The following is a 25,582-nucleotide window of genomic DNA, read 5'->3' on the forward strand; positions in this document are numbered from 1 at the left end:
TGGGTCTTTGACCTGCCTGTGCCACTCACAAGCTTGTAATGTATATCAATTGTTAAAATGAATGGCCTGATCTTGCATACCATCATCAGTATAATTTTAAGTATTCATTGAGCTTCTAAAAATAAGAGAAAATAATAAATTAATATAGTATTGTACAAAATCAATACACTTAACTCAACTGATACAGGGCCTCTGGTGAAACGGTGAGATCTGAAATTTCAGATATTTTAAAAGTTTGGTAATCAATTGTTCCAATGTCTTTACGACTCTTAACAAATTGTTGAAATCTAAAATTTCATACATTAAGTGTTCAGTAATAGATTGCTCAAAAGTCTTTATTATTATCATATAATGTTGACAGTCTAACTGAAATAGCTTCCAACTTATCTTGAAAAGCGCATATCAAAAGTTAGTTACTAACGATGCTATAGGCAAAAACAAAAAACAAAAAAAACAGGTAGCTCTTAGCAATAAACAAGTACATATTATATATCTTTGTATAACTTTGATGTATGCGCCTTACTGAAATTCGTGTATATGTCATCAGAACCAATTCTTCAGCTATTAAAATTTCAGGATGTTAAAACTAATTGATAGCCTTTGGTTGAAAGTGTGTTATACATAAACGACAAATGGGTCATGCCCAGTTCACACAAAGTCAAAACACAAAACACAATATATTAGACGATAAATATTGTCCTTCCCAATTAATAGTGGTCAAAAGAACCCAACTTCACATCCAGTTTTAGTGATATAATCTCAAAAGTCATCACAAGATGCTCAAACACAAAATATGTTTCAAGTTGATACCCTTACAATAAATGCAGCATTCACATCTCACCAACCGAGCTCAATTTCGACTTCATTGCCCATAGATAAGATCTCAAACTGTACAAGGAAACCCCAGGTTGGAATATGCACTGTAACACTTATGTCTGCACTGTGAACATCCTTATATGCATTTTTGTGGATACTTCTAAAACCATACCACTCATCCAAAGAAATTCCCTCAAGATTTTGTTACAGTTCAAAGTATAATCTTAACAATAGAGTTACATCCTTCGCCGTTTTGACTCCAGCTGCAATTTACCAGATAAAAACATAATAATAAGAGCCTCTCTGACAAGAATCTATAACATATAAACCCAGTCACAAAAATAAAATAATGCCAGAATTTTAAAAAGAACTGAAAATATCATACACCTCTCAGCTAATGTCAAAATCATTCACAAACTACAATATAACAAGCAGAAAGCATAAGCAATGTCTCAGACATACTTGTCAAAATGATTATGAGTGTGAGTTTATCTTCACTAAAAAGGACCGTACAGATAATTGTCAATATGAGAATGGTTCATGCGGATCAACATAAATATGGGCACAATTTGCACGAGTACAAACTTGTGCCACCATCTAAGAATATAACAATTGGAAGAAATTTTATTGCAGAATAAAATTTATGTTATTTGGGACAAATCAGAAAAAATGACATAATTTCTACCTTGCAGTGGTTTTTCCATTCTAATGCATGTGAAGGTCTTTAGTTCATGGATGGCAGCACCATGAATCCAGTTAATGATACGGTCAATCCATTACTAAAAAATTGTGTCAATATTGGCATTGAAAGCTTACCATCGAAGTTCTTCCTCCACGAAAAAATAGCTTCACTTACAATATATGGTACACAAACAACACAAAAGTATCCATACCATAACAAACCAACTGCAAATATTCATAATTAAATAGCAGAAACAAAAAAACATTTACTGACATAATAAAATTCAGTGAATCAAGAACTGGAAGAAAAAATATAGTTACTAGTTTAAATGCAGTAAGGTATTACAGCAATCTAATGCAGGTTGCAGCAGCATATGTCCGGAAATCATTGGATGCAATTGCTCCAACAAAAATGCTAGGTAAAAGAGCCTAATATTTAACATAAAGAATTATAAGGTCAAGAGGCAACTCTTAACCCTGTTTGAAGACAACATGTCAAAATTATAATAATAGTAACATGCAACAGCATCAAAAAGCCCAATCAATATAAGAATGGCAATCAATAAGCCGATTCAAAAATATAATCATTCTTTCTACAACCCAACATTTATTTGAAGATTTGTTTGGCAGGCTTTTACCCCATTAACAATTGACATTTTCTACCCAGAATGTTCCATCAACGAGATCACTTTTTTGTTCCTAATGTAGATAAAAATCTAATAATGCATGCACATTAGGATCTGATAGCTAAGTAGCTCTACAGTTGCAAAGTTTTAGATCGTTTAAAGCTCCAAGATTGACTTAGTACTAGGATAATTTGTCCCCAAAACCTTGTTGGCAAGTTGAGAATCCCATTTTACATGATTTCCTACTTATGTGTGAAATACTGAAAGTATCATAAACTTGTGTATATATACATAGCAAAAAAACATATAATCAGTACTCAATGATTTTACAAAGGATTAAATGGGAAACCTTATTGTGGGTGTAGCTCCAATTTCTTTCTAGCAAACCAGCTCAAATCACATCAACTACACAATCCTCATTCCCTAGTTCTCTCGTAATCCTCCCTTGAAGATGCATCTGCAATTGATAATACTCGGACTGCAGAGTAAAAGACAAACAAAAATGCATATCTAAAGCGTTGTCCCAAACATTTGCACATTTCAAACTAAAACTAAGATTTTTTTATGAATTTTATGAATATCAGCTAAGTACAGCAGTATATTATAAAGTTTTGTCAAATATTATCAGATATTGAGCAGCCATTATCAAAGCATAGGTTTCAACCTTAATCTTTCTTTTCACTCTTGTTTACAATGTTGTTATTGTTGCTGCATCAGTCAGACGGAGCTACAAGCTGGGGCCTCCATGCTGAACCAGCTGCCAAGTTAGCATTCGATAGCAGAGGAATGGAAGAGATGGGGCAATAAGATGAAAATACAAAACGTGCAAATTTAAAACTAATCTTCTGGGGGGACTCAATGGCTTTTGCTTCTTAAATGTCTGTATCTCTAGAGTTCATTTTCCATCCTTTCCCATAGTAAATGTCTTTTGCTTCTTAAATAATGACTTGATAAAAGTCGTTTGTTACTGTTTTTTTCTAGTATTTCTGCTATAGTAATGTTTTTCGCTTCTTAATAAAACTTTGAGAATATTACCATATTAAGAATATTTCTATATTAATATATTTGAGCTGCTTTGCAATCTCAGAAAGCAATTTATTGAGGCAACAATGAATCAAAAAATAATATCATCTACATCAAAGACTACAACAGATGCTATAGATGTCGCAAGATGAACATTGAAATCCACTACAACTGAGAATGTGAGAGTAAAATTTTATTGCAGAATACTCTCTTAATCAAAAAATATTGCAAACCATGATTAGCGAATCAAGGGAAATTTACATTGCAAATAATTTCTGTACTCTTGCTATTTATAGTTGCAAGGTATGAAAAAACATTTTATATGATCATGTATGATGGTTTTGTATGGAAATAAGTTTCTCATTTATTGTCAAAGAAATTGGCTGGTTGTAGTAAGAGTTGTTTATAATTAACAGCACTCACCTTCAAGGTCAACATATGAGAAAATTACACAAGCATTCAAGTGTTTATTAATGACACTGATTGAATTATTTTAAAGATCGGTCCATTCATATTTGTGGGATTGATTGATACAAAGCAAATTCATGCTCTACTAATTTCAATGTAGTCTGTATAAAACTTGCCCTGGAGTGTTTCAATGTCTACAGTAAGTTGATGGAGTTCCACAATAATGTACATCTTTGTCTTTCCACATTTGCCATTATATGCAGGTGCATAATGTCATAATGGCTAGTTCAATAGCAGAGAAACAGAGAGAGCTAGAAATGATTCCTCAGAGAGCAATTTCAAAGTCCACTGATATTTATGGTGTAAAAAATGCTCATTATAATGCCTGAATCAATCCACAGAGGAGGCATATGTGTATGTTGAATCTGCATATTGTGAAGCAAGGAGTAACTATACCTAAGAGAAATGAAAGACAATCCTTTGCTTGCGTCATTTGTCGAATTTGACTTCAAGTTGTTGACATCGGGTTGGGCAAAAAGGTGATTACGACACAGCAGAAGAATATACTTACGTTGAACCCCATACTTTATAGTAAGTAGCAATGAAACCCTATGAGCAATGGAAGCTCACTAATTTATTGTTTCTCAATTTTGACTTCAGGTTGCTGACATCAAATATAAATGTAGAGGATTTTCTTTATCTACCACTGTTCCAAATTGAAATGCAGAATGTAGACAACTCATAAGGACATACAGCCATTAATACTCAGGTAATAGAAAGCATGCAAAAATTTGATGAAACTGTGCAACAGCATGCACTGTTAAGAACTGTATAAGACATGCAAGAAAAATTTAGAATCACAAAACATTCCTACTTGAGCATAATCATTCTCTTCTGTTTTCATATATTTAATGTTCCAAAGCCCGCATTTTGAAAAAGGTATTTGGAAAAAAAAATTCAGACAAAAAGACGAAATGAAGATGCTCTTGTATCTGTTACCACACAAAGTTACGACTGCAGGTTTCCAAGAAAAAAAATTATGTATTTGATGCCACCTAGAAAAAACCACTTACCTTTGCCTCTATGGGTGCTGAAACAACATGAGAATTCCGTGACTTCTTGTCCTCATCTTCAGACGAACAACTGGGGCAAAAGAAGTGTTCAATTTTCTTTGCCTGTTCTGGACTCATATTCATACAAGTAGGGTGAAACCTGCCAAAAAATGACAGCATCAGATAGAGAAGAGGAAAAAAAGTCACAAAAGCTACAAGGAAAAAATGTTCTGTAATAAAATCCAAAGCATGCACTATATAAATAGACCAAATGCTCAGTGTATGAAAAAAATTAGAGATTAACGTTGACATAGCTATGCTACAAATTAAGATTGTCTCCATATTTAAATAACAGAAGCTCTAATATGAAGATTCTAACTTCTGTTACAAAAAGAACATACATATATACCCAATGAAGAATGGTAAGATATTAGCGAAGACCTTCAAAGAAATTCGAATTTGAGAATAAGGGCAAAATCTTATGAAATGGTTAGAGTTCAACTACAGCAAAGAGAGAGACACGGCTTCATCAACCGGACATTTGAATAGAATGCTTCGAACAATACAGAATTTGGTGACAAAAAAAAATATTCTGTAAAAACATGGCATTATAGCAAGAATGAAAGAAAACCTATTTATGTTAATGCCCACCACTGATAGAAGTCAATTGGACTTCAAACTAGAGCAACTTAAAATATCTGGTCAGTACTAAAAGTAACTCTGACAACCAAAAATCTAAAACTAAATTTACGGAGATATAAACAGCAATTGGAAAGGACTACTTAATCCAAAACAGGTGAACCATGGAAATTCTAGTATAAATGGCAAATGCCATTAATCAGAAGTAATCCTACCAAAGAAAGGCCTTGTTGATGTGTGTTTTATGACACCTCAAACACAGAATAAAATACCAAGTATACTATCCTCTCTTGAACAAGGAAACCTTATATGCTAAATAATGTGATCAAGGCTACCCCAAGGTTTCTTTAGTCAAGTTTTGACATACAATTGGATAGACTTAGTGAAATGATGTGATCTTGCTGGTATCACAAAGCCACTTACGCTTATGAATCGTAGCTGGAACTCTTCAAAACTAACTTACTCAAACTCAAACAAAAGACAAAAGAGAAAGGGTTTAGGGAATCAAATCTAATCCTAAGGACAATGATAATAATGGAAGATGCTCGGATAGATGAATTCCTCAAATCAAGCTTTGCTTCGCCATGATAACAACTACACAAAACTGATGCGATCTCCAAAAGTAGCGAATGATTTTCATATCATAAACATTCATCCAAATACCCAATACTGGCGCAATGCAAATGAGTATCCATAATTGAACTTAGCAACACTAATTAGGATCAAGCTAACTTTACACTATAGCTTACAATCAGAAAACCACAAAAAGTATGAACCAAGGAATTCATCACATATCATCGCATTTCTCCATCAAGATCAATGAAACTTAACTAAGAAGTAACAAGAAACCATGCAAAATGTAGAAACACAAAACAAAAATCCACCATAGCTTCAATGAAAGTTATGTATTGATTTCAACATAGTCTTGGCAACAATCTCTAGCTTCCTAATCCTACTCTACTCTACTCTATTACTCTCTTATTAACCATTACATATGAGAAGGTCAAGCCTTTTATACACATACCAATTAAAAATTAAGGGCCAGGATCGATTTGAAATCAATGGCTAAGATTTGAACAACAAAACTCTAATCAAGGTTAGTTACAACTAACACCTCATTGACCAATGAGAAAATTACAACATTGCCCTAAATACACATCCTTTAGGTGAAGGACCAATAAGAAACAAGGTTAGGTATATTCAATAATATTTGGTGTAGGGCCACATGTCACTTGCTCCTTGCTTGAATGAAAATGGTTCAATGCACTTGGACATGTTCACATGGCATTATTTGATTGGTTGGATGACTAATCGCCACCTTAGCATGCTTATCTTGTAAAATTTCTCCTTCCTCACAAAGAAGTCTTTGTATTTGGGGCAATATCTCTTGATACTCAACATTTACAATTGCTTGACTAATTGTGATGGTTCATATTCCCAAATTGCATCATCTTGATGATCAAGTCTCTAACCTTGATAAACTTCTTCGAAGCTATCTTTCCTCCTTGATCATATTTCACTTTTTCATGTTTTGGAGTCCTTCCTCTTTGAATGTCATGATGTCTTTGTAGGGCCTTAGGGGTCCTCTTGAAATTGTTGATGTCTTACTTTGCATTTGTTGTATTAATGACTTAATCTTCTTGTTGTAGACGTGGCCTCCATGTTGCATCTTAGACATTGAAAATCTTTGGCCTAGAGACAGATATCCTAAAGGAAATCCACCTCAAACATGGATTTTGTCCTTCAAATTAAATCCTTGGAAAATTTCCTAAATTTCCTAATTCCACATCTCAACCTAGGAATTCCTAACCTGACTCACAAATTGTAGACCTGAACATATCCCTACCAAGAATGAAATCCACACTTACTACATGGATTGAACAATGTTCTTCCATCCAGATTGACGAGACATCACCTTCTTTAAGAGATAGGAGACCAAGAAACCCAAAACATTGCCAAGCTAAGCAAAACCACCTAACACTAACAAGCAAAAAGAGGGGGTCCTCATTTGCAATGGGGCGATGTGTGAAAACGTCGTGACAAGCCCCTTGTAATGTCCCCACTTCGAAATAGAATTTAATAATAAATGATAATAATAAAATTAAAACATTAAAAATTAAATTAAAATATAAAATAATATAATTAAATATGACTAATTAAAAATTAATTAAGTTAATGAAAAGTCAAAAGACATGAAAGGAAAAGTTGCGACTCCCTCAACAATGAGATATAAAAAAGATAAGAGAACCTCATTTGAGGGGGAGGATAAATTGGAAATGAGAAGTGTAGATCTGATTTATATAATAAGTGCAGATCTGATTACGAAAGGTTGTGTCCCTTTCAAAGGGTAGAAATAATGAAGTGTTGCACTCTTTCAAAGGGTGCTAATGGTGAAAGGGTATGTCTCTTGCCAAAGGGCATACATGATGAAGAGGTGTGACCTCTCCCTCATATTGAGAGATATAAAGGTAAGGAATCAAAAACATCTAGTGACATCACCATTGTTAGAAAGGATAGTTGCGTAGGCAGAGGCAAGAGAAAGGGGGAAGATAGCGGAGACACCGAAGGTACGTATATGTGTGTGGATGTGTGTGCCGCACACACACATATAAATATACTTGTAGTTTCAGAATTATGTCATGATTATTATAATGTGTAGGTTTCATAATTATGTCATGATTATTATAATGTGTATGTTACAGAATTATGTCATCCTTATTACAATGTGTATGTTACAGAATTATATCTCAATGTGTATGTCACAAGATTATAATTTAAATAATAATGATAATATGAATTATAAATTAGATGATATTGATAATATGCTAAGTTACCGGTTCCGGTTCGGATTCGGGTTCGGATTCGAGTACGGATTCGCGGATTCGGCAAAAAAAAAAAAAAAAAATTGGGTACGGGTACGGGTTCGTCCGTACATATATATATATATATATATATATATATATATATATATATGTATATTAATTTTTTTTAATATATATATATATATGTTCAAACTTCAAACATCAAAATTATATATGTTCACAGTTCAAACATACATATATGAAACATACAATGTAACTTTCCCATACAATGATACATAAATGATAACAGATAAATCATAAATCATAAATCCATAATTGCCAATGCCAATAAATATTCTGATATTGATATATCATAAATCATAAATGTAATATCATATTCATAATTTGCAAAAAAGATAATATTCAAGTTTCAAGTTTCAAAATGTGAAAATGTCATGACACAATAAAGTATAAAGTTAAACATTCAAATTACAAGCCATCTATGGGATTTAAATTCCATATTCATCTTCATCTAAAGCATCCAACCCAAGCCCACGGTCATCAAGTGGTTCAAATTCAGCATCAATTGAACCAATATCAAATGGAATGCCACTCCCACTAGCTATGTCTCTCTCAAATTCCATAACCGCCTCGTCTATAGAGACTTGGCAAAGTTGTGCAACTGTAGCATCTAAATCAGCACACTCAGGGGCTAGATCCCAATTCCTTGTTACACCCTCACTATATTCAGGGTCCTTATGTGACAACAAACGAAGGTTGGAGTGTACGTAGACCAAATCCTCAGCTTTCTTTGCACCCAAACGATTACGTTTGACTGAGTGGATGAAGGAGTATGTACTCCAATTCCGCTCAGCTGAAGAAGAACTTGCAACCTGTTAAAAGTTAAAACATAATTAGAAATTTATAAATTAAAATTATAAAATAAAAATATGATAGCATCAAATGGAATTGGAAAACTATAAAAATAAAAAATAAAAAGATACATACTTGGGAGTTAAGTTTAATTGCAAGAGGCTGCAAGTAAATGGAGCCTTGACCATGTACATACCACCACTCATCAGCATCCATCCCATATCTAGCATTAAGAGCTACAACATCATGATTTTTTGCAGATACAAATTGGCCAAACTCCCTCATGACAATATTTCTTGTCTCCTCATCTTGATATATCTTTTTAAAGGCAGCCCTATAGCCAGAAGCAACCTCTGCATCTCTATATGGTGGCACCCTCCTTGGTGTTGCAAGCATCTCTGCACTATAAAATTTTGGCGTCAAAGCAAATGCTAAGAGATGTAAGGGGGTGGTCATCTTGTTCCAACGGTCAACAACAATTTTCTGCACAACTTTGAAAAATGTTTCCGTTGGGTCATTTTCTTTTCTATTTATTACTTCTTTTATTTTTTCCACCATGCAATCCATGCCATCATAAATCTCGCCCAAACATGGGCGATCAGTATCAACATACCTGATCATGCTCATGATGGGCTCAGTGAAATTCAAAACATATTCCACATCATCCCACCATTTCTCACTAAGGATCAATGCTCTTACTTTTAGAGCTCTTTTTGTGTGGGACTGCTTCCATACACTCCACAAGCTATTGATGACCATAGAACTCAAGGCGTCTCGCACCTTCAGAAGTCGTCTTAAGACGAGCGTGTGAGATGCAAATCGTGTTTCAGCAACCTAACATGACATAACAAAATACACAACATATATCAAATGCAAGTCTATAAAAAATACAAATTTAAAACTAAAAAATTAAAAAATAAAATTTTAAATTAGTAATTATAAATTACCTTCAACAACTCCAACTTGGAGAAGGTCCTGAAAATGGCTTGTGACATATGATGATTAGTCACAAACATTTGAATCTCCTCGCCCTCCACATATAGTTTTTTCACCCAATCAATTTGTGTGCCAAGCTTTTGCATGATTAAATTGAGTGAGTGTACTGCGCATGGTGTCCAAAAGATGTGACCATATGTAGCCTCCACTATAGTCCCTGCTGCCCTACAATTCTTAGCATTGTCAGTTACAACTTGGACAACATTTTGAGGCCCCACCATGTCAATGCATTCTATCAAGATATTGGCAATGAAACTTGCATCTTTCACTTGCCCCTCACAATCCACTGCTTTCAAAAACATTGCCCCTTTAGGACACACTGCTATAACATTGATCAATAGCCTATTTTTACAATCTTTCCATCCATCAGAAACAATGGTCACACCTGTTTCCTGCCATGTATCTTTGATGACCTTCAACTGTGACTCTACGAATGCTTTCTCCTTTGCCAATAAGGTGGTTCTCACCTTTTCATACCCTGGACAAACATAATCAGAAGGTGTATTGCAAAGAGTATGCACCATGTCCCGAAAGTAAGGTGATCTAACAAGGTTGAAAGGAAGCCCATTGCCATAAAGGCAACGTCCAATTTTGGAATCTGCAATCTCTCTCAGTTTATTTTTGAAGGCAAAATCCAATGGGCCTCTTTTCCGTGAAGCCACAACATTCTGATTCTCTACTGCATCAACTAGTGGGTTTTGCATGAAAGGATGTGAACCAGCTGGTCTTGTGGAGCCAATGCTACTAGAAGGCCTCTTAGACATTGAGCTTGGATGGACAAGAGGATGATCAGTCTTTGCTTTGCTACTTCTCCTATCAGCTTCCTCTTGTTCTCTAATATATCCCAAAACTAGAGCTTTTGACAGCCCCTTGCCATCTGATCCCTTACAAAATTTTATTCCACGCCCAGGGATGAAACAAAGGTGGCCTTTCACTCGAAAGTAGGAGCTGGTATACTCAGTGCCACAATGGTTGCATTGCCAAACAAAACCCCCACCACCAGACACTGGCTTGATCATTGTTGTATAATGCCAAAGTGGTGAATCTTGATCAATTTTAAAGGGGGTATTTTCAGTTCGGACATTTGCAACTGAACTAGAGCTTGCACTTGCACTTCCAGTTCCAACCATTATGTATGATTATATGAATAGTGCACCTAAAATGAAAAGAGAACGCACAACATTATTGAAAAAAATTATTAAAATTTCGCTATTATAACCCCATACTATGCATACAAAGTGTAAAAAAATATACAAGACTTCTTTAAAAAAAATTTAAAAAACTTTAAAAAACTTTTTAAAAAAATTTAAAAATTTGAAAAAACTTGGAAAAATTCTTGAAAACTTGAAAAAAATTCAGATTCACTTACCTTTAATGGCTAAATCTTTCTTCTCCAGTGATTCCTATGCCTTTGATGCATGTCTCACACCTTCGTAGTCGTCAACTTCAAAGAAAAATACAAAAACTAAGAAGCCTGATTGTAGAGAAAAAATCTTCAAAAATGCAAGTAGAATAGGTTGAATGCATGTTTTGATGCATGAAATGCATCATAGAGGGGCGGATTAGGGTTTAGATGTAAAAATAAGATTAAAAAAATTGTTTTTTTATTGTTTTTAATTGCTTTCTAACCCGTGGGCCCCGTTTTTGGGAACCCACGGGCTTGGGTTCACCCGGGTCCTCCTGGGTTCGCCCTGGGTCCCACCCGGGTCCTGCCCAGGCGGCTGGGTTCCCTGTGGGTCCTGCATGGCAGGACCCACAGGGAACCCAGCCGCTTGGGCAGGACCCGGGTGGGACCTAGAGCGAACCAGGTTGGGACCAGGACCGGGCACGGACTAGGACCAGGACCCAGCCAAAATAGGCAAGAACCGGTATCATAGATAATATGAATGGTTATGAAACGTTGGATATCAATGAATGACAAAAACGTGATTATATGATGGAGGCTATTGGGAGGAAATCTCGGTAGTCTAATTCAGAAATTATGATAATCCCTGGTAGGCAGTATATATACTGAAAATTGATATGCATATGTATGGCTTGGTTGATTAAACTCAACCAAGAAGAGACGGATCTGGCCGGTCCCCTCTGAGGACTTGGATGATGAAGGCATCACCCAAGGCAAGGAATAGACAAGGGTCTTCCTTGAAGGGCTTGGGTGTAAACCCAAGACAGGGATGATGAAGGCATCACCCAAGGCAAGGAATAGACAAGGGTCTTCCTTGAAGGGCTTGGGTGTAAGAGGTTACACCCAAGACAGGATTCAAACTCAACTTCGATTTCCTGAAGGGCTTGGAACCAAGGGGTTCCAAGAAGGCAAGTTTCATGGCCGCCTAAGGACATACTTTCGTATGGCATTCGTATCCTTTTTATTAGATGAAAATTATGATTATGTTATCTAAGTATTAAAGTTAGATTGCAATTTAGATTACTTATATATATATATATATATATATATATATATGTTTGTTGTGTTCTAACAATCTGTTTTGCAGGTTAATGATCTCTAACTAGTAGGGACATTACACCCCTTCTAAAATAAAATCCTCTAAAAGAGCCAAGAAAACAAAGAATGGAGATCAAGGCTCTCGCCTATGCCTCAATCAACAATAGAAGGGCCAAGATACTCATCAAGCACCACAAAAGTGCCAAAGCAAAGTCCACCTGAAGTGTCCCGTAGAATGACCCAAGCTAAGGTTGCCTACCTAAACAATCCTAGGGTGAAGCAGGGTAGTATTAAAAATCCAAGGCAAATATTACTCTTAGAGATAGATAAAAAAAATTGGCATCCACAACTATCATTGTGGCACAAACTGCAAAGAAAAAACAGATGGATGACCCTGTGCAATGGTTGCACAAATAAAATCTTGGGTTGCCCTCAGGTACACACGAAAAATGGGATTGGTGCATCTTCTCCAGATTCTACCACAATCTGCACCAGTGACTGCAATAATTATAGGACACTCAACACGCCAAATGTTTAAAATATGACTGACAAATAATATCATCTTGTTAGCAAATAATTTTGTCACCATACTTCCTCGTCAATTTGCTCAATAGATAGTGACAACCTTGCAACAATGGATAGATCATCATTGAAGAGATAATCCTCCTCTGCTTCTAAGAGGGGCAGCTCCCTCAAGTAACTGAATATTTTTAATATTTTTTTATAATTTCTCAACTTCACTAAAATGAAAATTTGTAACCAAAAAAACAAAAAAAAGGTTTATTAATAGCACAAAGACAATTAATGTTTTCTGTTATAGATGATAAAGATCGGTGAATGTAAGCTCACAAATAAGAAATAAAATATATTTCTGAATATAAATAGCATATACTTTTAATATTATTCCACATCTATAAAAAAATATATCCAAATATTGATAGCACACAGAATCAATACCCTCTAAAATGGTGATACACAGTCCACTCTCATTTTCAGAAAGCACAAAGACTACCAGAAAAATATAGAGAAATATTTGTTCCTTAACAACAAACCACCAATTCCACCAACTCTCAAAATAATTACATTTGTATTTCTGGAAGAGGAGACAACCTCTCTACAATGAAAATAATCCCCTTTGAAATATTTTGCCCACATACAAGAGTTGGGTAACTACCTGTAACTCCGTTTTACCCAACTTTCTTTTTCAATTTTTTTCTGCAAATATTAATTACTTCCCTTCATGCATGCACAGAAACTTCTAATAGTTATACCCCTCTTACAAATTTAATTAATTCTAAGATTTAATTTTACTTGACATTATACTTTGGGTTAATTATTGGGAATTTTGTTGACTTTACTGAATTGAACCACCTTAAAGGCTTAATGCACTTATGAGTTATGACCCTTTACAAGTTTGCATAAAGATTATAACTAATTACTTATAATATTTTTATGACGGTAACTAAATAAATTGATTCAAAGAGTTAATGTAATCAAACATCATAAAATAGATGACTTTTTATGAACTAACATTGGCTGTGACTGTGGGCTTGCATTCTCTGGCAGGATGCAGACACCTCCAAAATCTCTGTATGTAGTAGATCAGTGCCTCATCCAATGAGGGCCATAAAGTCATTTCATCATCACCATCATGACAACCTCCTAGATTTTTTAATTTGTCAAGCTTGATAGACAGTTGAAAAGTCATGATCACCAAGCCCCATGCTTTTCGCCTTCTTGAAAACCTTATTAGTTATAGAAACTATAGGTATAGATAATCTGTTTCCAAGGGCAAGTGCTAAACACATATCCTTCTAATGATGTTTCAATGGAAATGCTGGGGAAACTTCTGTTGAATCGTAGCTCTCTCTTTCGACTTAAACATTGGATTGCTGATTGTACCCAATTCCAAGACATCTAACAATGTTTCTTAATTCAGTCCACTCTTATTAGTTACAACAAGGCCTTCAAAGAATGCATTTGTCATGCTGCTCATGATCATGTTCACAACAAGCTTCATCTTGGCTCCATTTCCAAAATACCCTAGAAAGAATGTTTTCTTTCCTATTACATCAAAGGTAGGCATCACCTCGTCATACAAGGACTTAACACCAGTAGCTAGCGATAGCATAATTTGTTGGACATCTTCTGAAGGTTTCTTGTTGCCTGGGAGGGGAGCCTCAACAAATATTCCACCTTTGGCAATTATTCCCTTGTAGATTTATGTACATGTGGCAAAATCAATTGTTGACATGTCAATGCATCCTTTTTCAAAACGCATTTCCTTCAAAACACCACCTTGCCAAAATCAACTAAGAGTGCAACAGGAGGATCAGCATACATGGCTATACTATACTTGCACTGCTTCACAACTTCTGCAGGTGTGTTGCCTCCATAAGCACCTAGGCCACAAGCTCTTTACACTTTGGTAATGTCCTGTTCCACATAATCACATTAGAACCATTCTTGAGCAAGTTGGCTGCCATAGTGCGTGAATATATAGAAAAGGATCCTCAAACAAATGTGTAAATCTATGCAATCACTCTTTCTTTACAAAAATACTCCTTTAGCTATACCTTGTGCAATTCTTCCCACGCATTAAGATTACATGGCAACTTCCAGAAGTACTCCAAAATTTTGCAATATGACGTCATATATTGAATTTATCGTAGACGTGAGTGTGAGATACAGTGAAAGAGTAAGCTACTTCTGAAATGAATTGATGCCTATTTTGTTCTAAGACCTCACAAATGACTTTGCAAGTTGCACACATACAAAGAAACATTGGAAGTCGTAATGCATCAGCCAGCTCAATTTGCTTTTCAAATTACCGTCTTTGAATATTAGCAGGAAAATTTGAAAACGATCAAAAGTCCAACCCATATTCCCAATAGCTACCACCTTCCCTATGAGATTCCTCAAGCTTTTGTTTCCCATCTGTTGTCTTGTGACATGTAGTTTCTGTCATTGCAATGAGATGTACCATCAGTGAAAGCTTCTCCTTTCATGTCACTAAGTGCTTATTCTTTTCTTGTATAAAATTATGGAAATCTTCCATTGTCTTATGATACCATTTCTTCAAAGATGTTTGCCAATAGGACCTCCAGTATTTTAGTCCTCAGCTTGTGCAACCCATCCGTATAATTCATTCCCAAGAAGCTGTTCTCACTCATAATACTCCTTATAGCTTCAATGGTTCTTTACAAAGGAGCTTTCAAATGATAGGGTATCATTTTACCCTTGGCATTCTTGAACGGTTGTGTTGATGACCTTCAAAATTCCATAGTGTGCAAACTTGTTGATTGATTCTGCAAATCTCTCCTTCAGCTCACCAGCACTGGGACCATTGTAGTTTCCCTCTTTGAAAATCCTAAGGATATTCACAATAATTTCCATCCAGGGTCAACCAATGAATTCTTCATTATTTGGTCAGAGCAGAGCCAACTGCTCCAAATGCACTGGTCTTATTTTTGTGTCTTGACAATACTTAATCCTCTTGCATGTTGAAGGACTTTCTATCTATAATCCTTTTTTTCTACAAAACAAGCACCTCAAAGTCCTATCCATGTTCTTTACAATCTGATTTCCCTTCATTACATCCTCCTATGATTCTCTTTATATTCTTGTTTCTTAGATTCACCTATAACCATCAGTGTCACTATTTCAATGCCAAATCGATTCACAAAAGCCTACAGCAGCAAAAAGAACAACAAAATGCTAGCTCATCAACCACAGTTTATAATTGTAATACTCCAAAATGAACTGCCTTGGTATGTATAACAGGATGTAAGCCCCTGACCGTAGGAGATTGCCCATTAAAAATTACATGATAACATATCCAAGGGATTCTAAATCATCTCTTCAACTTTTCTAAATTCCAAGGTAAGTATTCAAGTTTGCAGATCAGACAATACCAGTTAAATTTGTTCTCTATGTAAGGAATATGTTGATGGCTAACTACATCTCTATACCCTTTGGGAACCTCTTCCGGAAGAAATTGAGGCATATGCCTCCACCCATTTCAGCATAGATAGCTACAACTTTGTCATCCTTCTCTTGTTTTGTAATCAATCTATTCGCAAAGCATTAAGTGTAGCTGAGTGTTCAATTGTTAGGATTGAAATGCTTGCCAGTAGCAGGATTAAATTTCACCACGCCATGCAGTCTATCAACTACTTTTTCTGTAGATGGATATTCATTTCCTTTTTCTCTGACAACATGAATTAACAGAGGCCTTAGAACAGGTATTGTCTGAGCATTCTCAAGAATGGCTACCAAATCTTGGATGTTGTGCCAATCTACAGGGCCAATATAATAGGTTCCAAGTTCTTCAAAGAGTGTGAAATGGTTAGCACTGATCATTCCTCTGGTATACTCGTTCACTCTTGCTACAATTTCATGTGTTTCACCTCCAATTTGCTGTGTAATATCCTTGGCTACTTTTCTCAAAGTATCACAAACTTTTTGCTGGCCTGAATCTTAGAAAGAGCTTTGCTAAGAGCTCCCAATAGGGGAGTAGGGCCATCTACAGTAGCAGTAGTTAAAGAAACATGCATATTGTCATTTAAAATGGTAATCAGGTTCGAATCGAGAATTCTTGCGTTGTTCATAGCTTCATAAATTTGTCCAGCAATCATTACACCATACCAAGGACAAAAATACTGGCAAAAATATGTCCCACACCAAATGCACCGTGCTCACTCAGCACACTTAGGGAAACCAGCTATTCCAAAGGGTCATTTAATGGACATGTTTGACCTCATTTCTTTCAATATTTTGTGAGGATTGATGAGTGGCCTATGTCCTAGATATTTTATCTTGAGAAGTGTCAAACAGATAATCAAGTGCAACCATAAGATCCACAACACCAAGGCTTGAACTCAAATGGCCTGTCTGAGAAACACCAAATATAATTTCTTCTCTAAGCTCATTTGCAAGTTGCCTCAAATCCTTTGCATAGTTGATATGCAACATGTCCATGCCCAACATCGTCCATCTGCATTCCACCACGCTCTCAATATCAAATGTCATAAACTATAAATCATTTGGCATTATCTAGAAGCTATCACCATTCCAACTCAAGCTCCCTATTGCAGTGCAACCGTAAGATCCACAGCGCCAAGGCTTGAACTCAAATGGGCTGTCTAGGAAACACCATATATAATTTCTTTTCCAAGCTCCTTTACAAGCTGCCTCATGTTTGCCACATACGGTAAACGATTAAATGCAGAAAGTAAATGCACAGAACATAATCATTTGATGACATCTGGAGCCAGGACGCTGAAAATATTAGAGTGGAGAAGAAGGGTTTTGACATCTTAAAATATCACAGAAATGATGCGCGCCATGGACTTTCGTGTGGTTCTGAAGGTTGTAAATTGGTCTTGGCAGCGGGGGCGCTGCCCCGCGCCCAGTTTATTTTTGAGCTACAATACAATTTTTGAGTTGGGCGAAGGGCATCAGAGAAGGCACGGTAAGTGTTGGGTTGTCCCGTACTGTGAGAAAGAAGCCTGCAGCTAAGCATTGGCGAGGAAGCCATAAGCCGTAGAGGGAGACGGATTTGGAGGTTGCAAACAAACAGAGTTTGAGGGAAGGCATTGCAAGAACGCGAAGTCATATGACACTAAAGAGTTATTCAGTTCAGTTATTAGCCTTTGGGGAGTGTGATGGAGGATTTGAGGTGTCTCCTAGCCTTTGTCCCAGAGGGTTGTGGTCACCTCCAAGCAGGAATGGTACGCTTTGAGGAACTTGGAGTATGTCTCAGCTGGACGTGAGGTTGCCTTGGTGGATGCACAAAGGGCTCAGGAGGAGCTGACCACCAGGATGGAGGTAGTACTAGCGTGAGACTTAGCTCGGCGTACCCAAGAGTTGGATGCCGAGAGGGCAACGCGGGTGGCTATCGAGGACAAATTGGCTAGGGAGACAGTGTCATTTGAGTAGCAGTTGGTGGAGGCTGAGACTGAAAAGCGTGTTTTGCAGACAAGTTTGGTTTAGGCACAGGAGGATTGTGATGTCAAAAGAAGCCGTAATGGTGAAATCCGCACTTGAGCATCGGATGGTAGCAGAAAAGGGTTTTCAGGCGAGGACGCAGCAGGTGTATGAGTTCCGGGCTCAACTGGCGTCAACAGTTCTGTTTAATGTCATCTCTATTTTGTATTAAGTCATCCGGAGACGACTTCTTTTCTTTTGGGGGGGATGATGTTGGCGGCAATATTGTACATGAAAATAAAACTAGTTAATTAAGTTGTAATTGTCTTGGTTAGTTGGCAACCGCAGGGTGGTAGTTGCAGTGCGACGATTGGCGCTTGCACTCCCTCAGTATCTTTATATACTTCCGAATGTAACTTGTGACGAAGAACGATTATGAATGGAATAACATCTTTTATATTTGACCTGATATCTATGGCATTATTATTCTGCATTACGTGCTTTATCTGTGTACTTTAAGTTATTCACCCGAGAGGGTAAACACCTCAAATCCTTTGCATAGTTGGAATGCAACATTTCTATACCCGACATCCTCCATCTGCATTCCACCAAGCTCTGAATATCAAATGTCATGAACTTCCTATCTGATAAATCATTTGGCATTACCCAAAAGCATTCACCAATGCAACTCAAGCTCCCCTATTAAAGTCAAAATTTGTGGCATTTCAACAACATTAGATAAGACTTAATTCTTTCCTAATGACTCCCACTAAATATAGTTGTATTATCAATGGTTACCAGCTATTAAGACATTGGGTACTTCATGAAAAAAAGGAGGAATATCCTACTCCAATTAGCTTGTGAAGCGCAATCTTGATAATACAAACCTGCAATACTTGAAAACATACAATGTACAGGTGTAGATAGCAGGCAAGAAATGTGGAATTCAGCCTTCTACTTGTCATTTGGATCGTCCAAAAACATCCTAGATTTTCTAGAGATTTAAATAGCTCCAAATTTTCTTTAGGCCTTCTAAAGCTACAAAAAAAGCCCTCCTTACTTCTCTATACTAGAGCATACCTACTTTATCTCCACTACTGATTCAAAAACAAACTGAGGATGAGGTATTACCTGGAGATGTTCCCTTGAAATCTAAATCCTTTCAATTATTAATTATTTGAATATGGAATTGTTGTGACCTTTTTCACACATCGCCCCATTGCAAATGGGGACCCTCTCTTTTCCTTCTTTCTAGGGGTTTTGTTAGTGTCTTGTGACCTTTTTGCTGCAGTTTCACCAAGCCTTGTCCAGTTCAAAGCATTTCAAGCCCTGACAATTGAAAGTTAGTTTTTGCAAGTGATGTGATTCCGAAATGTGAACCCCACCAAAATGCTTAGGGAGGCCAAAGGACGAAGATCGCAATTGATTTGGACAAATTTGGACAACTTTCTATTTTTAGAAAGTTTGTTTTTTTGCTTTTTCCTATTTTTTAGGAAGTTTCGTTTTTGGCGTTTTTAGCCCAATCCCCGGTATGGGTTTTTTTTAAGAAAGTTTCCCTATTTTTTAGGGATGTCTGCTTTTTGCTTTTTCGGGATGCAAACCTAGGGTTTACACTTGCACCACTGACCAGCTTCGACCGGAACTCGAAAATTCCAAGTTTTGACCTAAAAAAGCTAAATCCCTAGATTTTAGGCTTTTTGCTTTTTCGGGATGCAAATCTAGGGTTTACACTTGCACCACTGACCAGCTTCGACCGGAACTCAAAAATTCCAAGTTTTGACCTAAAAAAGCTAAATCCCTAGATTTTAGGCTTTTTGCTTTTTCGGGATGCAAACCTAGGGTTTACACTTGCACCACTGACCAGCTTCAACCAGACCTCGAAAATTCCAAGTTTTGACCTAAAAAAGCTAAATCCCTAGATTTTAGGCTTTTTGCTTTTTTGGGATGCAAACCTAAGGTTTACACTTTAACCACTAACCAGCTTCGACCGGAACTCGAAAATTCCAAGTTTTGACATAAAAAGCCAAATCCCTAGATTTTAGGGGGTGTGATGCCTCAGATGATCCACCTAGGCATGGATTTCAAATTTCAAGTTAATCCGATTAAATTTGATTAAGCTGTGAAATTTTGAATTTTTTCTAAGAAATTTGTCTAAGTCTGGAATGTCATCGTGATCTTGAAATTTGACTAAGTCTGGAAAATTGGAGCATCCTCCAAAAACTAGATTTTGCATTATAAGTCCTAGAGACCTGAAACCACTCTCAAACATCCTGACAATATATATGAAATATAACTTAAAGTATAATCATTTATACTTAAATGTTATATTTCATATATAGTCCGCCCTCCTGAGAGCCTCCAAAAGTTCGCCTTGAAGAGCAAAGGTCTAAAAGTCCACCCATGTTGGAAGATGTCTAAAAGTTCGCCATGTTGGGAGGTAGACCAAAGTCCACCATGTTGAGAGGTGTCTAAAGTCCGCCATGCATGTTGGAGAGGCTATGAAGAGGGAGCATAGAACTCCGCCCTCAAGGAGACCTTCCTAAAGTCCGCCTTGAGAGGCTTCAAAACTCCACCATGTCTTGTGGACTCTCCAAAGTCCGCCCAAACTTGTTGGTGAAGATGGTAAGGACATCAAAACTCCGCCCAAGCATGTCAATTGGTGGTCATGCCTCTTAAACTCCGCCCCATGCCTTGTAGAGTGAGAAAAGAAAATGTGGGAGCACTCTCCAAAGTCCGCCCAGCCTAAAGAGGCCAAGGTGGCCAACATTCTAAAGTCCGCCATAGGCTAGGAGGGTTATGTAGGAGCTATGCTTAAAGTCCGCCCAAGGCTAGAGAGGTCATGTGGGAGCACTCACCAAAGTCCACCAAGGCTAGAGAGGTCATGGGGGAGCTAACACCAAAGTCCGCCCAAGGTGAAGAGCCCTCCAAAGTCCGCCCAAGGGGAGGTTGCTTGAAGTCCACTTAGGGGATGGGTTTGAAGTCCGCCAAGGTGGGAGCCTAGCCTAAAGTCTGCCAAGGTGGAGAGCCCTCCAAAGTCCGCCAAGGTTGGGAGGCTAAGGAGGAGGAGTGATAGAAGTCCGCCCAAGTTGGGGACACCACCAAAGTCCGCCCAAGATGGGAGCCGCCACCAAAGTCCGCCCAAGATGGAGGTCATGTAGGAGCCCTCTCCCAAGTCTGCCAAAGTAAGAGAGCAAGGTAGGAGGTGCCAAGTTTAAAGTCCGCCAAGGGTAAAGAGAGCTATGAGGAGGGACCTTCAAAGTCCGCCCCATGCCTTAGCCAAAATTTCGCCTTGATGGAGAGCCATGAGGAGAGACCTTCAAAGTCCGCCCCATGCCTTAGCCAAAATTTCACCATGTAGGAGCAAAGGCTAAAGTCCGCCCCATGCCTTAGCCAAAAATTTCGCCTTGAAGAGAGCCATGAGGAAAGGTCTCCAAAGTCCGCCATACCTTGGAGAAGATGGAGATAAATTTCAAAAGTCCACCTACACATTGAAAAGTCAAACAGAATCAACATGATGTCATAAAACTCCTCCAAAATTTTGAATTCGAAGACCAAAATAGAAAGTTTTCCAAAGGAAAATATTGGAAGATTGATAAGGATTTCGAACTTAAATCCAAAATGGAAAGTTTTTTTAAAGAGAATATTGGAAGATTAATAAATATTTCGAACTTATAGCCAAATTGGAAACTTTTGGAAGATATTTTCTTCGAATTTGGAAACATGACAACACTTTCCAAAAGAATGAAGTTAAAATTGGAAACATGATTTGGAAGATTTTAAGGGTTTCTGATTGAGGATTTAACTTTATTTACAAATACTTCGTTGTAAACTTCATTTCTACACCAAGAAGTTTGAAAATATTAAGGAAAGCATAGTAAAATACTTTCAGTTTGGAGTTCATCTGGAGAAAGTTTTGGATATTGCTGGAAGTTGGATAAACTTTTTTGACAAAAGTCTCACTGATTTTTGGAGAAAGACAACCAGTATAAGGACCAATTATTGAATCTCTCCTGAGTTTTTGAGTATTTTTGAAGGTGAAATTAAATTCATGATGCAGATTTATGTATTTTCTGAGTTTTTCCAGAGTTTGAGAAATGATTTTTAGTGAATTTGTTCGAATTTCTAAGGGAGGAAAATCATTTTTTTGGCTAAGTATAAGAAATTTTCGGAGTTATAACACTTGGTGTTGGATTGTGATCACAGTTATCTTGAAGGTTGGAGAATTTACATGTGAAAATCCCATTCTCATGGCTAAGTATGAAAATGAAGTGAAATTTTCCAAACACTTAGCCGTTCGCAGCCTTGATTTTCTTTAATCCAAAATAGATTTCTAACCTTTTTTTCCTTTGGTTTTACAGGTCATAGGAGGAAATAGAAGCGGTATCATCATAGAGATCGCAATTGGAGTTTCAAGCCAAACGAAAGATTGAGGACAAGTTCACAGGCAAGGTTCATCCGGGCGTGAAGATAGCCAAAATTTGGCTAAGTATGGGAAATGTTTCACAAAGAAAATTCCAATTTCCTCAATCATGATGAAGGCATGTTAGGGTATCGAGAAGGAGGACATGATCACAACGAATGCCTGAACAGCTTGATCCCATCATTTCATATTTGCAAGGGGTTACCCAGAGCTTTTTAACCCTCCTCCCACGCAACATAAATTGGCAGCTGAAGGCAAGATCGTCATAGAAAACACAAATGGAGTTTCAAGCCAAATTCAGAATTGAAGACAAGGACCATGAGAAAGGTTCGTCCGAGCATACAGAGGAACAAAATTTGGCTAAGTATGAGAAATACTTCGCAAAGAGATTTCTTCTCCAAATTCGAGGCACTCGAAAGAATCTCAAGGCATCAAGAAAGAAAAGTTCTCAGACTTGGTGAAAATATGGAAAAGTTAAATAAACTTCCAACTTCTTGAAGGATTCCATCTTCGGAAGGAATTGAAAAAGACAAGCTCCCAAGCATAATCAAATGGTGACAAGAAGGAATCAAATTTCCATACTTAGACAATTTCTTGACCCAAATTGGAAAATTCAAGGAAGACATTCAACACGTTGAGGTGGCGCCTCGTCACCTTCCAACCAATCAGATCGCTCCAAGTCAGCATGTCCAAGTTCGATGAACCTGACTTATCCAGAAGCTTCTAGAAGGGCACACTTCACAATGCAACAACCTTCTATTTTCATTGATGGTTCATATTTAGCAAGAAGGACAAGTGTCCCAAATGTAATTGGTCGAGGGTAGTTAGTTTTGGGAAACCCTAATTAGGGTTTATAAATTTCAATCTTGGCCTTTGATCGCTGTTTGATCTCGGCCATTCATTTATTCTTGAAAACTATATAAGGTTGCCTCCTCTCATTTAAAAAGTGTGAGGTTTTTGATGTATTGTTGCTTAAGGTCATTTCCAGATAATATATTGCATGTGCGCTGCTTTGTAATCTCTATTATTTGAATGATTTGCATGGTTTCAATTGCCTCAACACTTAGTTAGAATTAATTTAGATTTGCTTTCCTTGTTGTTAATTTGAATGAAGGATTTGATAAGTGTCAATTGATGGTGTATCTCCGCTCATACTTTTGGTAGGTGGATGATTTCCATTCTACCGTGCAAAGTTAGTCTGAGCCCATCCCCTGTGCATCCCAACATCTCGATCATAAGCACAACCCATTGAAGATTGCACCGGCCTTGTGTAGTGGTCCCTAGTGTGGCGAAGCAAGGTTTGGTTTCTCGAGAGCACCCAGTTGATACCGTCTCCAGAGTTCGTAGGTTTAGATTAGCCTTCTCGAACCCTACCTCTTTTTCCCTTTCTTTTGAAGGTCTAAATGCCCGAAAATTCCAAAAAAAAAAAAAAAAAGGAGCCTAGAATTGCTAAATCCATCTAAGTCCAGCAGTTCAAGATACTTGTCAAACGTAAGTCCCCCTTGAAATTTCAGCATACACTAACCAAGAAGCTATTCCACTAAAGTCGCTTGTTCGCACATATAGACCTTGGAATCAGTAGTGATTTTTCAGGAGAGGATAGAATACCTTCGGGTATCCTATCCTAATGTTTGGTAGATGATAAAACAGACACCAACAAGAATCTCACTAGAAGAAATCGATATTATGCATGCCCTGTACTCATTGTCTTTTGTGCTTCTACATTTTGCATATATTTCAACCAAAGCATTTTTAACAACTGAGCAAGATGTGATTTGGGTCTGACCTGGAAATGCAATTCTTGATGTGCCTCTCCCATCTTTGGGTCTTCCATTTGGATTTAATATTCAAGCACAGATTGTTATAGAATTGTATGTTGAACATGGTCTCCTTCTAGATAACCTTTTGGATCTTGCTCTACTCTGTTCACCCACACTATGACTATTGCTAAAGGCTAGGAAGAAGCAGATTCCTTTTAGTAAATCTTCAATCCGTTAACCACTTGAATGGACTGGGTGCTTTGCTGGAGGTACTTATTTTGATTGAGAATTTCCATTGGCCTCTAAGTTTTCAGTTGGTGAAAGTGTTACACATCATTTCCTTGTTGTGACACAGGCAAAGGTCTTGAGAGCCTTCACATTTATAAAATTATTATCTCTGTGGTGTCTAGGCATTAAGACATCATGAATTCTGCATCATTGAGTAATTCCCCTTTTTCACAGTACAATATTGGTTAAAATAGAGCACCACAATAGGGTAGTCACAAGCATTTTTTGGGCACAAGAGACAGACAGAGAGAAGGGGAAAACATCACAATGTTGCTGCAATTTATTGAAGACAACACACTACATGAAACAAAAATAAAGACAAGCCAAAACAGAAATGCACAAACGGATTATTCACAATAGAAAAGGAGGAAAGACGAGGCTAAATGTGACTGTTAATGGACTGAAAAAAATGAGCCTTTTTAAAATAACTTTTGGCAAAATGGAGGAAGATTTTGTAAAGCTATAAGAAACAATGGCTGCATAATTTTTATTGCAGCTATAGGAAGGGCGTGAAGCATGGGTGGGAAAACAAATGTGGATTCAAAAATTTGATCATGAATAGTAAGGATACATGAGTTATTTTCCTCTATAACAGAATGCAAAAGACAAATATTTTCCCCATGAAGGATTGGAAAATCAACATTATTTGTGCCCTTATTATCTTCCACAAACATAGTTGAAATGTCAACGATTTCAGTCATACCTCAAATATCTTGACTTTGTGACTGCTCATGTGGTTCCTCAACTATGAATTACTGCACTGATTCTTCCAAAGGCAGACTTGAGATGAAAACTTCGAAAAGCTGAAAATAATTGGGATCCCTATCT

General features: G+C 37.1%; 2 protein-coding genes and 1 pseudogene across 4 annotated transcripts in view; all 3 read right to left on the reverse strand.

The window, feature by feature from the left end:
* Positions 1–658: 658 nt before the first annotated feature.
* Positions 659–25,582, reverse strand: part of LOC131063035 (chromatin remodeling protein EBS) — a 70,894-nt gene continuing 45,970 nt past the window's right edge. Inside the window, exons 4-6 of one of the 3 annotated variants that reach the window (XM_059214311.1) lie at positions 4,628–4,766; positions 2,473–2,580; positions 659–1,079 (exon numbers count right to left, since the gene is read on the reverse strand). In XM_059214311.1, the coding sequence (XP_059070294.1) occupies positions 2,515–2,580; positions 4,628–4,766 (205 nt within the window). In that variant the 3' untranslated portion in view covers positions 659–1,079; positions 2,473–2,514. Of the gene's footprint in view, positions 1,080–2,472; positions 2,602–4,627; positions 4,767–25,582 lie in introns of all 3 variants that reach the window. The other 2 variants (XM_057996801.2, XM_057996803.2) reach the window with 2 other exon arrangements.
* LOC131066899 (uncharacterized) lies at positions 8,400–9,573 on the reverse strand. The gene is made up of 2 exons (XM_059214268.1): positions 9,055–9,573; positions 8,400–8,939 (listed from the first exon to the last, which is right to left on the reverse strand). Exons 1-2 carry the CDS (start codon positions 9,544–9,546, stop codon positions 8,556–8,558), a joined length of 876 nt encoding a protein of 291 aa, XP_059070251.1. The 5' UTR covers positions 9,547–9,573; the 3' UTR covers positions 8,400–8,555.
* On the reverse strand, positions 13,923–15,370 carry LOC131063034 (glyoxylate/succinic semialdehyde reductase 1-like; annotated as a pseudogene).

Source organism: Cryptomeria japonica, chromosome 1, assembly GCF_030272615.1.
Source record: "Cryptomeria japonica chromosome 1, Sugi_1.0, whole genome shotgun sequence".
NCBI lineage: Eukaryota > Viridiplantae > Streptophyta > Pinopsida > Cupressales > Cupressaceae > Cryptomeria > Cryptomeria japonica.

What these genes read in the sequence shown, in the direction of transcription:
- LOC131066899 (XM_059214268.1), bottom strand. Translation starts at nt 9,546, where the DNA reads ATGAGCATGATCAGGTATGTTGATACTGATCGCCCATGTTTGGGCGAG. An exon ending in CAATTAAACTTAACTCCCAA is followed by an intron (nt 8,940 to 9,054) that starts GTATGTATCTTT and finishes AACTTTTAACAG; the next exon opens with GTTGCAAGTTCTTCTTCAGC.